The sequence below is a fragment of the Haliotis rubra genome, unplaced genomic scaffold (genome assembly GCF_003918875.1).
Source record: "Haliotis rubra isolate DU_JTF1 unplaced genomic scaffold, ASM391887v1 Scf10, whole genome shotgun sequence".
Taxonomy (NCBI): Eukaryota; Metazoa; Mollusca; class Gastropoda; order Lepetellida; family Haliotidae; genus Haliotis; species Haliotis rubra.
The window spans coordinates 1,247,509-1,266,535 of record NW_025764892.1 but is presented as its reverse complement, the minus strand read 5'-3'; the positions used below and the strand labels follow the sequence as shown (position 1 = coordinate 1,266,535).

Sequence of the window (19,027 nt, the reverse complement as noted above, 5' to 3'; positions counted from 1 at the left end):
AGTGGGTTGGATGGTTGGTTGTTTAACGCCGCACTCAGCAATGTTCCAGCTCTATGGCATCGGTCCGTAAATAATCGAGTCTGGACCCGAAAATCCAGTGATCAACACCACGAGCATCGATTGGCATTCGATGACATGTGTCAACCAAGTCAGCGAGCCTGACCACCCGATCCCGTTAGTCGCCTCTTACGTCGAGCACGGGTAACTGAAGATCAATTCTAACCCGAATCTTCACGGGTACTTCTCAAGAAGGAACGAGTCTGAGGTATATCAGTGATTGAAAACTCGTTTCTCTTTCAAGCTACACTGAGGCCTTTCGTCCCTGGATTCACAGCAGAGGCCATTATTAAAATAATATACCATTATCACAATAAGTCATGTTTATTCTCACGAAGATGAATGAATGATATAAAAATATCCGAATGTGTTTGGTAAATGTATTTGTAAAATAGAAGTTTGGCATTCCGATGGGTAATCCTAGTCAACGAAGCATTGTCATGAAATAGTGTCTAGTAGCTTGTACCTGACATTTGATGTAATTGTCACATAAGTGGTGTTTCTATCAGGCTGACCCAGTTGTGATGCTTATTAGCACTGCATCAACAAGGCCGTATTCCCTATCTGCCCATTCAATGCGAATTCAAAGCAGCGAGAACAGTGGAATAGTTTAGAGACACTGAAGGTTCCGGAGTCCATCCCAAAAAATGTTTAGCTTATGGACAATTTCTGTTGTTGTTTCCTACTTGGCAACAATAGTGATTATATCCCAAGCCGAGGAATTCGTGGTACGAGATACCCTTTATGGTCGGATCAGAGGCACTGTTAAAACTGTGCTGGGTTCCAAGAAGGTTGAACGATACCTGAGCATTCCCTATGCAGCACCTCCTGTAGGAGAACTCCGATTTGAGGTGAGTCGTACTTTGAATAATTTTAAAATATTTGAATATTGCACAAATAAAATATGCTGAATGTGTGGTATGTATTATTAAGTTATTATTATGTCGACGACGATGATGATTCTGATTGTTATTTACAGATTAAAATATAATTTGTGGCGATGAGGGCTTTAGTGATCCTGGCACTGGCGGGCTGGTTAGGCTCATTATTCGCCTACGGAAGCGCTGCCACTGCCTCTATCACCAGCAGCAGCTCAAGGCCCATACCCATAGCCCATGCAGCACAGACAGCGCAAGGGACGTCTCCCTGGAAGCGCTACCCTGTCGAACCCACCAAGAACTTTTCGGAGGATTTGAAGACTCTCCAACACTGCAGCCCTCTCTATTACCCAGATTGTCAGAAGGGCTGTGTTAGTGGCTGCAAACCCGGGCACTCTCCCAATGTCAGTCAAGAGAGGTACCAAACTTCAAGGGGCAGAACTTGGCCCTTGGGATGTAAGCGTTTCATTTAATTAACAACGTCCGCATATTTATCATTCATCCTCCATGAGGTACAGAAAATTAAATTCATTGGCTTCATCATTAAGAACTAGGTTTGGTTGCATGAATTGAATGAAGGGGTCGGTTGGATTGCTATTCTATTCCATACAGAGTAAATATATACACGATGCAGTGGTTTCTCCTTCTCAATAATTCTGGGAAGACGGTGAATGACTTCACCTGGTCTACACCTAATGATGCGCCTGCCAGCAGTACCTCGCCATCAACAAAATTTCAACGTCGACGTCCTGTTCAACAACCTTGGTGTGCCTACACTAGCTGTGTAATTCCTTATTGTATTCTTCATGAGTCTTGACATGTCTCACCAGGGTATTATCAAAATAATACTTTAAATGTCTTTCTAACCATCGAGAAAACAATAGTTACGAAGACATTATCACTTCAAGCACCTGTTGTAGCATCTCATCAATTGATGAATTGATTTTCAGCAACCAATGTTTGTCGTAAGATGCGACTAACGGGATCAGGTAGTCTGGGTCGCTGATTGGGTGGATACATGTCATCGTATCCCAGTTGCGTAGATCGATGTTCATGTTGTTGATCACTGGATCACGTTGTTGACTGGATCAGCCAGACTTGATTATCTACAGACCGCCGCAATACAGCTGGAATATTGCTGAGTGCGGCGTTTGTTAAACAACAAACCAACCAACTATAATATCATTACTATCTGATTAACATTAAAGGTTTTAATTCCTCTTCCTGTACTTCTTCAGATTATGGATAAGTTTTTGATTTTTAGCGTTTCTTTTCGCCCGAATCGTAAAAGCTTTTGTTCTGATGTTTTTACTAATATTTTCAAGATCAGTCCAGTCCTTTGTGATGGACCCACAGGCACCTATTGACATCTCCCTTAATCAAAGCATCATCATGTAGATGCCCTATATGCTCTCATAGCTTTGAATAAACGAATCTGTCCAAATCACAAACGTGAAAATGACGTTATAAATTCTACAACCCGTACATGTTTTAGCATCACGCTGATATTTGTTGTACAGTACCCCGAGGAACCCACTGCATGGAAAGATGTACGAAACACGACAGCGCTTCCCCCTGCTTGTCCCCAAAGACCGGCATTGTTGTCCTACGTGTCTTCACACCGTCCTGGATTCAATAACACTGACGAGGACTGTTTATACATGAACATATATGTTCCGCAGGTACGTCCGTTTTATCAGTTATTGTTAATACTGTAGTGGAAAACGAAATTTTCAATAAAAGTTATTGGTTGCAGAAAACACTTTAGAATATTTTAATTGATTCATTTGTAGAAAGAAAGCACAAATGTGTTGTCATGTAATTTCCCGTTTGGCACGGCAAGTCATAAGTGTTAGACTTGTTAAGGAATTATTCTTGATGCTTTACGGTATTTACTGTTCACGTCATGTCAAATGGTATCATCTGTAAACTATCGAGAAGTAAATTCGTTCCAATCTCTCTCCCAATATCATACTCTATTTTAAATAAAACCAGAGTCTAAAAATATTATCTTCCAGTATTTACCAGAACGATTATTTTGAATAACCCGTTGAACACAAGCAAAGGAGCCGTTTTATGTATATTAACACACACTAATATAGTTATCTTGAAGACTGTAGCTGAACATAAGTTCATCATTCCATGCCATCTGTTGTCAAGATTGGAGAAGATAGGATCAAGATGGCGGTCCTTGTTCACATTCATGGGGGCAGCAATCATGCGGGCATGGGAGCCATGTTAGATGTGGATACCTTGGCAGCAGAAGGGGAGATCATTGTTGTCAATTTTAACTACAGACTAGGTGCATTCGGTACGTAGAAATACCGAATCATAGAATGTTCCAGAAAACACTCGTGATGATCGAATTAACTTTGATATATACTGACCAGAAAATCGTTACATAACTAAACGTATTAGTAGCTGAAAAGTTATGATGACGTTACAAGTTACCCACAAAAAGAGTGGCAATGTCTCACATGTTGTAGTAATCACCATAATGTGACAAGGCCTTTCTAATATTTACAACGCCGTCAATTGTATATATTGCAGGTTTCCTAAGTGGTGGACAGCCGGAGTTTCCAGGAAACTATGGTCTGCTGGACCAAACTGCAGCGCTACAATGGGTTTCTCAAAATATTCATTTCTTTGGAGGTGATCCAAGCAAGGTTACCGTCGAAGGACACAGTGCCGGGGCCGCAGATGTTGGCTACCATATTGTGTCACCACTGTCAAAAGGTACATATTAGACTCTTGCCAAGGGCGTAGCTACCATCATAAAAAAAGCCCGGGCTTACACATTTTTGTTGCTAAAAAGGTTGGGCAAGCCCTCATTACTATCTGAATATAAAGCTTTGCAACCTATCGGGCTTACACGAACAAATTCGCTTGCTATGCGCCTGCTTGCGCCACAAGCATCGATCTTCCCTTTCACCTACCGTATAAACAATCAAATGGTCATTTTCAGGATTATTCCGTTTCGCCATCATACAAAGTGGGTCGCCAACGGCCGATTGGGCATCAGCACTTCAGCATCCAGAGGTTCTTACCAGCTTAGGCGAGGATATCGGTTGCAGCAGTTCCAAGGATCTGCAAAAACTAAAACAGTGTCTAAAGACGAAGACACTGAAAGAAATACACGGAACTGTTTACGCGCGTCTTGGTGTAAGTATGTGGCTGCTGTGTGGCTTGAAGCCTGAATATTTTACTGCAACTTTTCTTAGGTTGATGCATGCCAGTCAGGGTCACTTTCTTTTACTGGATTGGTTGGTTGGTTGGTTGGTTAACACCGTACTCAGCAACATTCCAGCTACAGTATATGGCGGCGGTCTGTAAGTAATCGAGTCTGGACTAGACAATACAGTAATCGTCATCACGAGAATCCATCTTCTCAATTGGGATACGATGACATGTGCCAAACAAGTCAGCGAGCCTGACCACCCGATCCTGTAGCCTCTTACGACAAGCATGGTTTGCTGAAGACTAATTCTAATCCAGATCTTCACGGGTCCTGCTCATGCAGGACTATTTGCACCTTTACACATAGTCAATATCTTATTTTAGTTTATATTCCGCAAAAATATATCAAGATACTTGTAATGAACTGTAGGGTAACCCTGAGTGCATTATTTTTCCAGTGTTCTTCTTCGGGACTTTGTTTGCGCATAGTAGTAGACGATTTCTTTGTGGAAAAGCACGTGGACACTCTGTTTAAAGAGGCTGAACTGAATGGGGAAGCCTTTATGGCTGGAATAACAAGGGATGAAGGTACATTCTTAGAAGACTTAGATACTTGCAAATAGGATTAATACTTAGGTTGGTAGTTTGATTAGGTGCCATTAAGTCCAGTGTCAAATACTTCCGTTTTACAGCCCTATGAGGATTTTTACACATTTCGGCTATATGAAAGGACCAGTTGAAGAAAGCGAATATTCGCGTTCTTGTCAAATGTGTTTTAATTGATTTTGAAAACATAATCTGGAACTATTGAATTTGAAATAGAATCGTAAGATGAGCTGACGTACCCTAATATTGTCTTCCTGGTGTTGGACAGGATAGTCTCACCTTTTCGGAACTGTCTGGTATCATTACAAATTTAACAGATTATTAGTGTCCAGTCGGACACTTCACGATAGTGAGTGAGTGAGTTTATGTCTGTAAGTAATCGAGTCTGGACCAGACAATCCAGCGACAAAAGCATGAACATCGATCTACGCTATTGGGATACGATGACATGTGTCAACCAGGTCAGCGAGCCTGACCACCCGATCCCGTTAGTCGCCTCTTACTAGAAGCATGGGTTGCTGAAAACCAATTCTAACCCGCATCTTCACGGGAACTTCACGATAGACTCGGTAAAGCATTCATAACTGAGTTATGGCACACATGAAGGGGGTACATAAGTGGAGGATTACCTATGCTGACCTGTACCATATGTTGCCGTGTTTGTACCGTTGAGCAACTGCCTTGCCTTTGCATGTGTTAGTGACAGGGGCAAACCAGTGGGACAGGATAACCTCACCTCTTGGTGAATAGCATATCATACACTGGGAACACATGGTAGTGATTAACTCGTACAGTAGACGCTGGTTCTAGCAGATATTTCTCAGCTTTATGGAACATCTTTTTGTCTTTTTAGTTATTCGCATCCTCTTGACGTTGTTGTGAGTATGTAGTTAACATTCTCACATTGATGAGAGTATTTGCGGGCAAGGTTATCATGGGCATACTGATAATATGCATTTGCTGATCTAACACTTCCAGTTGTATATGTACATATTCTGTCATCCTTTAGGAAGGGAATGGGGCTTATACAGTTCCATTTTGCTGACCCCAAAGGATATGCAAATCGACAACTTCAATTTGGGTACGTATCTAAACTTAAATCCCCAGGACTGAGGACCTAGTGCATATATGGATCTAACAGTAAATGCAAATGCTACCCACAGAAGAGTTTGCAGTTATGTCGTACAAAAATATTTTTCGTGTCTTATGTTTGTTTGTTATTTATTTAACGCCGCACTCAGCAATATTCCAGCTATATGACGGTGGTCTGTAAATAATCAAGTCTGGACCAGACAATCCAGTGATCAAGATCATGAGCATGGATCTACGCAATCGGGATACAATTAGTTATTTCCCCGTTGAAGAGTGAGTTTAGTTTTACGCAATATTCCAGCTACATGGTGGTGGTCTGTAAATAATCGAGTCTGGACCAGACAATACAGTAATCATCATCACAAGAATCGATACTCGCAATTGGAATACGATGACATGTGCCAACCAAGCCGGCCAGCCTGAACGCCTCTGACGACAAGCATGGGTTACAAGATCAATTCTTACCCGTATCTTCACTGGCCTGTGTGTTATGTCCATTCTGACCCTAAAGTGACTTAATAAACAATCACAATTTATTGTTAAAAAAGTCATAAAGAGTATGAGAAATGATATATCATTACAGTGGAAATTTCTCTTTCTAGTTGAAAGCAGCGTCATTGCTCATGAGTACTACCCATGGAATCACCCTCAGAACAAGACGGCTCGTGCTATTGCAATGGGTGAAGTAAGTATGTAATGGAATAACGAACCCCACATGTTCCTTTAGAAAAAAGTTCCTTCTAAATATTTCTCTGTTGTAGCTCCATAGTAGTAATCAAAGCCTGAAGTTATCAATGAATGATTGGCGAGTGCTACAAAAAATAGGAGTGAGTGAGTGAGTTACGATTTATAGTCACATCGGCAATATTTCAGCCATATCGATACTTTAACAAATTACAAATTCATAATAAATGCAATCAAATCATAAAAAAACCTGTCGACGAAGGAGAGTAAAATAACTAGATTATCAAAGTTAGAGAATCAAAACTAGCATGTAACTGTAAACTTAAACAAATTTTATGAACAATGCAGTATATAAAAACGGCCAAGAGATCACCAGCAACTGAAGGTTGGTCACCATACTTGAGACCATGGGGACTTACAGTACCTTTGCTACCTGCATAGACCCTAGCTGGATTTACACCATCCCTTCACTGGCGATTGTAGGAACTTTAGCCTGAATTTAAAATAACAGAAATTCTACATTTGAAATGTGGTAAGTTCAAATTTACTTTCAATGTTTCGGGACGTACGTACCCTCTCAGGAGTACAATAATTTTACAAATAATAGGATCATTGCCATTTTACCAGTATTTGCAATCTGTGTGAGAACAAAAACTGCATGCTCTAACAATGTTTTTCAAAATATTTTGTGGATTGTCATCCGCTTCCAGGACGTATTCCTTAACTATTACCCATTTCTTGAGGGCTACACGTGCACGATGAATATGTATGTATATAGGATTATAGGAGATCGGCTGGATTCAATTACAGTGTGGCACCATCATAGTTTCAATCTCATTCGAAAACATTAAGCGATGGGTTTTTTCACTGTTGGTCGTTGCAATTCCTAGAACCTTATGTCTTTCTATGTGATAACGTTTCAATCGCAGGGGTGGTGATGCACTGGTGTCAGTTTTGTCCTGAAAGATTATTAATATAACCATTGAAACTCTCGTGAAAATGAAGTGTGCACCCCCTCCCCCTTTTCTCAAGAGTGTGCACCCGATCGCCCTTTCTCAAAAAGCTGATTCCGCCCCTGCATGGGTACCATTTCTGGTGTACCCCGCCGTGATATTCCTGGGATATTGCTAAAAGTGGCGTAAAACTAAACTCACTCACTCATAGTGTCAATACTAACAGAAATAGCATTTCATTCTTTGGTTCCACTGTTATGTTCATTCCTCTTAGTGGGTGTTACTCGTCCTCCAGAACCCAGGCCAACAAAGCGTTTGTAGCACTTTTGTAATCGTGTGATACACTATGTAGCTACGATAGCTCGTAACGCTACGAACACTTTGTGGATCAGGACCTTCTCTCTTCTAGATTTGGGGCGATAACGACATAGCTGCTCCTACCTTCGATATAGCTACACGTATCGCTGCCAGGACGGACAACATCTACTTTTATTCCTTTGATTATGCATCACCTTCTGCCAAGGTGCAAGGTACGTACGTTGTTGACATTGATGTTGTTAGGTGAGGGGTGTATATTTGCTTTACAATAGCACAGCTTGTGATTACTAAATTCCAATGGTTATGGATGATGGCACATGGGATTAAGTGTGATAGTGGTGTGTGGTTGCGTGAGTGAGTGAGGTATAAACCCCGAGACCTACTTTACATTTTGAACAAATACCAACACAAAATGTACAGGTACGGCTGAATATTTCTGAAGAGTTTTCTAAAAGCTTACTTGTAGTAAATCCTCAGCCTGTAATTATTTACAGAACATTCGCAAGTTGTTGTTTCAATCTCATTACTGACGGTGTGTGTCATGGACGAGGTTCATTCCATGACTGACATTATATTTGGAATTATCATTGACCACCTGTAGGCGTCCCACATGGACGCGACCTGTTCTACCTCTTCGGCTGTCCTTTCTCTGGACATCCCCTGTACAACTATACGGACGAGGATCGAGAGGTCAGCAAAGTCTTCATGAACATGTGGATCAACTTCGTCAAGACAGGGTGAGGAAATTACCTCCCAATGTAAAAAAAACGTTTTTCACCTGTCACAGTGTTCGGACATGAAAGTAAATCAAAGGTTTCAAACTGCCCCACATTTACTAAATGTCGAAATTAAAAAGATCTTGAACGTTATTTTCTCTATTTCTTTTTTTTAGGCATATTAATTAAATCAATATTTTTATTGCCGCCAGACAATAAAATCAGTTCCTCGTATCTTATGCGATATTTACAGCATGGTGTCGTGTCAGGTCGTGAGCAAATGGCGCCATGAGTTTCTCCATTTGGCAGGATTTTATTCTGCTTTTCCTTTCGTTGGTGTGAGTTGGCACATGTAATAAGGAACATCCCTGCTGTGACAGTTTAGGACAATGAACATGATAAATAAGTGTCAAGCACTTCTTTCATGGCGTAGCATTAAAATTGATAATGAACGCCAAGCTCATCATTGACTTCATCAAAAGATGGTTCATTCCATATAGCGAATATTACGTAACTCTTTCCTTACATATACATTTCACTTTTTCAGGAAGCCTTCGTCCACAGTCGAAACAGACCCAGTATACTTCCAACAGTTTGATAGCGAGATTCAAGCATACATGAAAATCGATGGGGTTGATGGGAAGGGAACAGTAAAGACAGCATACAAGCCTCGGGCTCGCCAGATGGCCTTCTGGAATAGTGTGATGCCACAGATTATTGCTCTCCAATCAAACACGACACAAACTGAAAAAGAAAAATACGGTGTTCTAACCTGGACTTTTCTTTTTGTGAGTGTGCTATTGTTGTGTGTCTTTGCAGGTGCCGTGTGTGCGGTACGAAAACATTGTCATTATAGGCAAGCAAACTAAACGTCGTTGGTACCAGTGAAGGTCCGGGTTAGAACGAACCTTCAGTAACCCATGCTTGTCGTAAGAGCCGACTAACGGGATCGGGTGGTCAGGTTCGCTGACTTGGTTGACACATGTCATCGGTTCCCAATTGTGCAGATCGATGCTCATGCTGTTGATCACTGGATTGTCTGGTCCAGACTCAATTATGTACAGACCGCCACCATATAGCTGGAATATTGCTGAGTGCGGCGTAAAACTAAACTCACTCGCTCAAACGTCGTTGTAGTTGCATGCCGTAATTAGGTATGGAGTAATTTCTTTGATCACATGTATTGGCCACAGAATGACACCATGGAAGATTCTTTGCCTGTCATATTCCTTTTCTCGTAGGTTTTGCCATTGTAATTTCTCATAAAAGATGTCCACACAGTGACAGTGTTCGAAATGGTTTATATGTTCAGAGAAGAATTAAACCCAACACATATACTCTCTCAACACACGAGTCTATTTTTGGTTCTTTCAAAAACTCAAGTATAATATTACTATACTGTCATCAGTGATCTCATTATATAACTGGGGGCGGTGGGGTAGCCTTGTGGTTAAAGCGTTCGCTCTTTACACCGAAGACCCGGGTTCGACTCCCTACATGGGTACAATGTGTGGAGCCCATTTCTGGTGCCTCCCGTCGTGATATTGCTTGAATATTGCTGAAAGCGGCGTAAAACTAAACTGACTCACTTACTTGTGGGTTATAAACAGATCACATCACATTTCAGTGCGGTTTTAAACCCTAATCACTTATTCAGTCACTCACAGAACGACTTACACTGACACTCACTCTCATAAATATTATCTATAACTAAACTCACTCACTCACTGTATAAATCTTGTCATAAATCCTCATGACATTTGAATGGGTGAAAAAGCAGGCGATACTAATATATGTGCATTGGTATAAACACGTATTTTCCATGCTACATGCATATGTTTTCATGATACGACTTCAAGACACAATGCATGATAAAATAGACATTAGAAACGCTAATTCCATTTTCAAAGGAAACGAAAAAAGGCCTAACCAAACTGAAGTAAATCTGAATTAAGGAAAGTACATTGGCTTGTCGAGGCTTACATGCATATTGCCCATCGTGAACTAGTCATTGGTCCTTGTTCAAGTTTATGTTGTGCATTCTTGTAGATCATGGTGTATCGACATATGACATAACGATACTACATGTAGTGCCTTGGTCAGAAGTCAGAAAACAAAAGAACTTCATTTCGAACTCTTTGGTGAATGAAAGACTGTATTGGCTATGGCAACAAGTATTTATAGAGAGCGCTTTTCTCGGAGTGCTTACAACTGCGTCATCATATCTCCACTTGCTGTTGGATTTTGTATCTCTATTTACCATTAGATTATTTTGATATCACAAAGATAAGAAAATATAAGAATATATGGTTGTATAACTATTTTATTACAACAAGAGCCACGTATCAGATGCTTAGCATTGTGGATAAATACATGAATACTGCATTTTATTTGGGAATTATAAATAGAAAACGTTAAATGTCCTTCACTGGTCCTTCATTAATGTACAGTGTCAACTTACCAGAGCCTTGAATACTGTGTCAAAGTAAGATAAGGCTTTATCTCCCAATTTCTGAAAAGAACACATCAAAGGCAAGGGTTGCTGGAATATTGCTTAATGTATTTCAAGCTAAGGATGAATCAGTACTGGGAATTAGTTATTACCCGTTGAAGAGGAGTGAGTTTAGTTTTATTCCAGCTATATGGCGGTGGCCTGTAAATAATCGAGGCTAGACAATCCAGTGATCAACATCATGAGCATCGATCTACGGAATTATGATACGATGACATGTGTCAACCAAGTCAGCGAGTCTGACCACCCGATCCCGTTAGTCGCCTCGTACGACAAGCATGGGTTACTGAAGATCAATTCTAACCTGGATCTTCACGGGTTGTTGGAGAGGAACAAGCAAATGTTAACGATGTTAGGATCTACAACGTAACGTCGCATCTATTGCAATAAAGAAGATTTCTATCCATAAAAAGTATTCCTCTTCATCATACCGGCTTCTAAATGCCACTTAAAAAGGTATATGAAAAGCATGTTATATGGTAATTAATAGATTATACTCATCGAATTATCATACTTAATAATCAAATCTGATTGGTTCTATTGGAAATTACGAAGACTCTCTTGCATAGACAAGCTAAATATTGTAACATTAGAGTTGTTCCCCTTCAAAGCAGAAACAAACGACAAAGGAAACACATTATTATGTCATGGATGCTCTTGGATTATTATATAACAAAACGAAACTTATAAGTAGATTTCAGAATTTGTTCAGGTCACGACCGCGACGCTACCATGTAAACCACACAGATACTTGTTGTATATTCACTGATTGGACAGGACGGTGTCGGCCCAGGAAAGCGAAATTTTAATATTCCCTATTCCCGGTAAAGCGAAAACCAAAGTTGTGCTAGAAGTGCCGCCAAAGCGAATTGCTATGAAACCATCGGATTACCGTACTTCAGATTAGCGCGCGACCCCAATACTCGATCTGTGATCCTCCTAACTGAGATGAAGTTTCAGTTGTTTTAAGTTTCAGCACGTACGTGACCCTACATAACTATAGTTTTATTAATTCATGTAATGAATTATTATCATTGTTAAAAGAACCTTATTGTTCCTGGCCGGATTTGTATCCAAGTTCATTTTAAGATTGTTTGTAAACACTTTGTCATTTAGTCATCTTGTTGTACATTGTGTATGTACTCCTTTGTTATACTCATGTACCACCGATATCTGTTTTCCCCGGTGAGCGGGCATATCATAGTGAACTACCTGAGGGAAGTTGATCTGTATCATAAATTGTAACTATGTAATGTGAATAACGATTTGGGTGCTTTTGAATTTAGTGCTATGATATTTTCTGTTTTTTTAATAACAATGTCATGAACAAATATGTTTTAATATAAAACTCATTTAAAATGTTTATGAATGCAGACTTGATTTCGTCACTATATGGCTGGAATAATGCCGATGTGACGTAAATCCCAACTCAACTAAACTCAACCTTTCTGGCACTCCACGACAAAACATAAGAAGTAGCTTTTATCATCTCCGCAGTTGCTAGAAATCTCCTTATTCCTATCGATTGTTTGTGTAAATGTTTTGACTGCATGATCCTACCAATCATGTTATATGGTTGCGAGGTGTGGGGACATTCAAATATAGACATTTTAGAAAATGTACACAGGCTATTCATGAAATCTGTCCTGAAACTACGCAAGAGTACACACACCATCCTATATTAAAAAGTGATTATTTCAGTTTGGTTTAAACCTGCCACTAATGTACATCAAAATAAAATGTCAGTTATAATTCACAATGTTTTATAACAAATGCTAGAAAATAATATGTATGCTTCACCATGGCTCGCTAATGTTAAACGTATTTATTTATTTATAAAATTTCTACCATGACTACGGTATCAGGCGACGATTCACATTTCTTTGTTTTTCTTGTGTATTGAGAGTCCCGGGAACGCTAAATTCAGTGTTCACTGTAGCTTGACCGTTCCCACGAAGGCGACACCTAAATTGAGAAGGTTTGGTCCAGATTTCGCTTTCCCAGGCCATAACCGACAGGACAAGCGCAAATATATATCTAAATGAAAGTTTAAAAACATTCGGCATAAATAGTTTGCATTCTGATAGAATGTCACATTAGTAGTGTTCCATTCCAACTGACCTAGTTGTAATATTTACTGGCACTGCATCAACTGGGGTATATCTCCATCAGCAATCTTGATGTGAGCTGAGTCAGAGCGGACTATCGTGAAGATATTGAAAGTTCCGGAATCCAGTTTATAGATGTCTTCCTTTAGGAGAGTGTTTGTCGGTGTTTTCTACTTGGCAACAATAGTGATTACATTTGAAGCTGAGGAATTCGTGGTACGGGATACCCTTTATGGTCGGATCAGAGGCACTGTTAAAACTGTGCTGGGTTCCAAGCAGGTTGAACGATACCTGAGCATTCCCTATGCAGCACCTCCTGTAGGAGAACTCCGATTTGAGGTGAGATGTAAAATAGGTGTTTGAATGACATGACCCGAGGGAACTTCATCAGGTTATGGATATTTTAAAAATATTTTTCGCCCGAATCGTATGTGTGTAAGTTTCATTTATGTTCCGCGTTAGTATAGGTGACATGATAACATTTTTAACCACTATCTCAAGCTAATCACATTTGAAGCAAAATCTTGTGTTATGATGTTTTGATTAATATTTTGAATGATTGATGACTGGTTCAGTCTGTTACTGTCTACATCTCTCTTACAAAATGCCTTGTATACGTTAATAACCTTTAAGAAAATAAATCTGTCAAAGCACAAACGTGAAAATGACGTTATAAATACAGCCAGTGCATGTTTTAGCATCACACCGATATTTGTTCTACAGAACCCTGAGAAACCAACTATATGGAAAGGTACACGACACGACACGACAGGTACGTTCACATAATCCGTATTGTTCATTTAAAAAGTTGATCTTGGGTCGAACGGTGTGCAGAACGTTTAATCAGAATAGTCAGGAACTTTTGTTTTGCGTTTTTCAAGAAAAGCTATATTTTGAAAATAGCAGACACTTATGGAGATAGGGACATTGGTAAGGATCCCTTGAGAATTTAGATCAACTCTACACTTCATTAATTATAATACAATCATGTATTGACTATTTTATCTATATAAATCTTTCGCCATAAATGTTAGATCTAATGCAGAATCAAGTTGACAAGGTGTTGGTTTGACTGAAGAATATTTTATGTTGACGAATATTCACTTCACAAGTATAAACATTCGTGTTCTCAAACAATGGCTTCTGTAGGAGCACCTAAATTTGTACTAGGCTTAAATGTTTGACACACATTGTGGTGATTTGGTGATTACCTGCACTATATCGAGAAACCAAGCATAATTTAACTACTCATGGAGTTTCTGAATACACTTTCATTAGAATAAGTATCTACTCTGACGAGATATTAGACCACAAAACCAGCATGGATGTTGGTTTTAAATTAAAAATAGTTACAATAAGATTTCTACCATCTAATTGCTTGACCTTTTCTCAGTCCGTCGTATGTGAGCATCAACAATAGAAATGCAATTCATGTCTACATAATGCTTAAGAATCAATATTTTGGTACTGAAAGTAAACGATCATGATTAAATGTCAGCAAGCGTTCATCCTAAATCTGACTGACTGACTGAGTGAGTTTAGTTTTACGCCGCTTTTAGCAATATTCCAGCAATATCACGGCGGGGGACACCAGAAATGGGCTTCACACATTGTGCCCATGTGGGGAATCGAACCCGGGTCTTCGGCGTGACGAGCCAACGCTTTAACCACAAGGCTACCCCACCGCCCCCTCCTAAATCTGAAGTGAAACAGAATCTAAATAACCATAAGATAACACAATCATTATGTGCAAGCTTCACTGCTAATACTGTTTCATCAAACTTGATATCAAATGATGCTGCACATAAAGACAGTGTGTTCAGTATGACAGAAAGGTACTATGAGACAGAAAGGTTCAGGTGACATTTCGAAACTCCGTTAGCATCACAGGTTTCTACCCTCTCCTTCCATGCATTATGCATTTCTGTTCATATTGGCAGATTTTGACTTAGGATTGAATTAAAACTAGTACTTTTTAGCAAGTGAAATGTAGTTGATTAATTTTAATCTCTTTTATTTTGTATAATGTATTTCAACTAAACGGCCAATCCCGCATCAGCAAAATGTTCAATCCACTAATTTTGTTGTTTGAAGTTTTAACAGAGCCCAAACATGAAAGCAAAGTAAATGGAGCTGATGTTTAAGGAACATAAACCGAATCATATTTATTTTCAAACAGTAGTTATACATTTACATTATATCTGTTGTGAAGATAGCAGTAGATGACAGTAAGATAGCAGTCCTCGTTCACGTCCATGGTGGCAGCAACCTTGTCGGCATGGGAGCCATGTTAGATATGGACACCTTGGCAGCACAAGGGGAGATCATTGTTGTCAACTACAGACTGGGTGCTCTCGGTATGTAAAAGTCTAGAATGTTTACCTTTTCCCAAAGCACTGATAATATCACAAATAAGTATGGACTTATTCTGAAACTCATACAGACGTCATATTTAGGTCTTCAGGGAATACTTAAAATGTCAAAACTCTCAGTTGTATAAAATACTATATATTACATGTTTCCTAAGTGGTGGACAGTCGGAGTTTCCAGGAAACTTTGGTCTACTGGACCAAACTACAGCACTACAATGGGTTTCTCAAAATATTCAATTCTTTGTAGGTGATCCAAGCAAAGTTACCGTCGAAGGACACAGTGCAGGGGCCGCAGATGTTGGCTACCAGATTGTGTCACCACTGTCAAAAGGCACATATTAGACACTAAGAGAATGGCTCATTACAAGGATTTTCATCTCTCTTTACGTAGATATTGCACTAAAAATTAGAATGATCAATTTATTCCGTTTCGCCATCATACAAATTGGGTCACCAACAGTCCCTTTGGTATCATTTCAATCTCAACATCGAAAGGTTCTTACCAAATTCAGTGAAGATCTCGGTTGCAACAGTTCCATGGATTTGCAGAAACTTAAGCAGTGCCTAAAGACTAAGGAATGGAGAGACATAAGGGATAGACCTTACCGTCATAAGGTGAGTTTTGCGATGACCTTTGTGTGCACCTGTTCACAATGTTAATATTCTCAGGCATGTGTTTGTCCCCAGTCATTGACGGATTCTCTGTGGGAAAGCACGCGGACATTCTGTTTAAGGAGGCTGAACTGAATGGGGAAACCTTTATGGCTGGAATAACAAGGGATGAAGGTATGATGTTACATGGCTAAATGGTTATCAAAGATATTTTGATTGTCATGACAAGTGCTGGAATCTAAATAGCATTAGAGCGCTTTTGCTCAGTTTCGTGGATCAGCATACACTCAGCAAAGTCTATGTTCAACCCCGAAAGGTTTTCAGACAATTAAGCCAAATATTAAACTCTAGAACGGTGACCTTTGTATGCACCTGTTCACAATGTTAATATTCTTTATGGGAATATGACCCATACGGATAGTTTTGTCATGAACTACCTTTTCGTCTGGTGTTTGTCACGTCTATAAAAGACTCTTGTGTTACCTTGAATGGTTTTATGAATTTCCAGTGTGTTCCTTCGGGCATGTGTTTGTCCCAAGTTATTGACGGATTCTTTGTGAAAAAGCACGTGGACATTCTGTTTAAAGAGGCTGAACTGAATGGGGACGCCTTTATGGCTGGAATAACAAGGGATGAAGGTACGGTGTTACATGGCTAGATGGTTATCAAAAATATAATTTGATTGTCATAAATCTTGCAATCTAAATAGCATTAGACCGTTTTGCTAAATTTCTTGGATCAGCAGACATTAAATATAGTCTGTTTTAACCCGCAAAGGTTTTCACACATTTAAGCAAAATATTAAACTCTAGAACGATACAAGAACCAAGGAACAGTTTACGTGTTTTACCTGAATGCTCAATTTTCTGTTTTTACCCAATGGCAGTGAAAACATAGTTTAAAACGATCATGTGGTATATTATATTGAAAAAGGCGACCTGCCGCTGGGTGAGAAGGAAATGCTCACTTTTCCACAAATACCTGCATCATAAGATTCGGCTAAAGGCATTAATGATGTTGATATATCCTTCAGGGAGGTTTCCTGGTATCATTCATCGTCCTATGTTGATAACGCCAAATGATTTAAAACGGTTTATTAACAATGACTTTGATTTGGGTAAGTATCTTATATAATAACTGAAATCTTTAAGACTGATTTGAACGTTGTGTGTGTATTTAATTCACATTTAATGAAAATGTTACCTATGGGTCTTAAAGCAATGACATACAATCTTGTTGACCGAAAACAGGTTGATAATTTTATGTATCGAAGGTAGATACATGTTAGTAGTATATGTTTTATAGGTATTTGTTTGTATAGTTACATGATAACCCAACAGAGCTGAAAGAAGAGAGTGTAAAAATAATATATTATTGCACTTGAAAATTCAGTTTGGTTTCTCTTTGTAGTTACAAACAGTATCATTGCACACGAGTACTACCCTTGGAATGATCCTCTGGACAGGAAGGCTACTCTTTTTGCATTCGGTGATGTAATATGCAGTAAAACTTTAAGAAACGACCCCACATATCCTGTTAACAAGAGCGCCCAACCATTTCTCTATGGTGGAGAGAGATACAATGTCATTACAGCCTAAGTATGGTGGCATAAGTGTACCCATATTAGAAAAAGTTATTGCGGCTCAGAAACTTTGTTGGATCAAAAGACTATCTGTTAGTAAGTCCAAATGGGCATGTTTCTTTTATGCTCATTTAGTTGAGGCAAAAATAATAAATTTGGCTGATGCTTTCTACATAGAAAACAATATTGTCCAAAATATCCACAACCAGTTTTGGAAAGAAACACTGTTATTATAGGCATCATATTTAAATTGTTGTGATAATATTGAACTATCTGTTACGGATGTAATGAATAAGTCAATTTGGTACAATAATAACATAACAATTGATAATAAGCCAGTATATTTTTCCCATTGGTATGAAAAAGGTATAAACATATATTAACGATGTCTTGAACGATACAGGAAATTGGTTTAATTTCTATGAATTTATTCAAAATGTACTTTGAATACAGACTTTTTTAACATTTCAGGGGTTGAAACAATCTATCACTCATACTTACAAAGAATTAACTTTAAGAGATCTTTCAAAAACCAATATTACCTTATAATATTTCTCAAATCAACAGTACTTCAGGCAGTAGATTATTTTATGACATTTTGCAAAATTCTAAATTTACAAAACTTAAAAGCTATAGCAAATGGGAGCTTTAGCTTAATAAACACATTACTGAAACAGAAAGGATAAATTATAGTTTGATGGCAAGAAGATGTACACAAAGCAGTGACTTAAGATGGTTTCAGTTTAAGATTTTACATAATATTCTTCGCACTTATTGTTATTTATATAAGATTGGCTATGTTAAGTAACCAGCATGTTCATTGTGTAACGATCCAGCTGAAACTATAGCACATGTGCTTTGTAACTGTCAATATGCAATAGATATTTGGACAAAATGTACTGAATGGATTGAAGGATACATGGAAAGTAAAATTCATTTAAGTGAAGAACACATATTGTTTGGATTTAAACGTAAACATAATAATCCTCTTAATGTGGTGATAATAATAATAATGAAATACATGTTGTATAAATGTAGTAAGAAAGCAGTGAAACCCAATTTTATATGGTTTCAAAAAGAAGTATTAAAATATAATGAAATTTCAAAAAATTTTGCTTTTTCTAATTGTAACTATGCAAGTTTTCATTCTTACTGGTCATCCTACCATTTACTTTTTCGAAATGCTATAACTGACTGACTGTATGTGTACTTTGTATATATGTGTACTATATATATAAGAGGTAATGTACACACTATGAATTTACATCAGCACTACTCACTGTATACTTAAAATATGTTTAATTGGAGAACATAAAGCTGCTGTAATGGAAATTGTAACATAAAAATGGCAATTATTTGT

General features: G+C 38.6%; 1 protein-coding gene across 1 annotated transcript; it reads left to right on the top strand.

Annotated features, from left to right (window-relative positions):
• The first annotated feature begins 616 nt into the window (after positions 1-616).
• LOC124253179 (acetylcholinesterase-like) lies at positions 617-9,432 on the top strand. The gene is made up of 11 exons (XM_046686933.1): positions 617-908; positions 2,456-2,617; positions 3,096-3,246; positions 3,486-3,671; positions 3,901-4,097; positions 4,571-4,700; positions 5,728-5,799; positions 6,413-6,495; positions 7,857-7,977; positions 8,367-8,502; positions 9,029-9,432. Exons 1-11 carry the CDS (start codon positions 705-707, stop codon positions 9,348-9,350), a joined length of 1,764 nt encoding a protein of 587 aa, XP_046542889.1. The 5' UTR covers positions 617-704; the 3' UTR covers positions 9,351-9,432.
• Positions 9,433-19,027: the final 9,595 nt, after the last annotated feature.

What these genes read in the sequence shown, in the direction of transcription:
- LOC124253179 (XM_046686933.1), top strand. Translation starts at nt 705, where the DNA reads ATGTTTAGCTTATGGACAATTTCTGTTGTTGTTTCCTACTTGGCAACA. An exon ending in GTGCTATTGCAATGGGTGAA is followed by an intron (nt 6,496 to 7,856) that starts GTAAGTATGTAA and finishes TCTCTCTTCTAG; the next exon opens with ATTTGGGGCGATAACGACAT. An exon ending in ACCTTCTGCCAAGGTGCAAG is followed by an intron (nt 7,978 to 8,366) that starts GTACGTACGTTG and finishes GACCACCTGTAG; the next exon opens with GCGTCCCACATGGACGCGAC.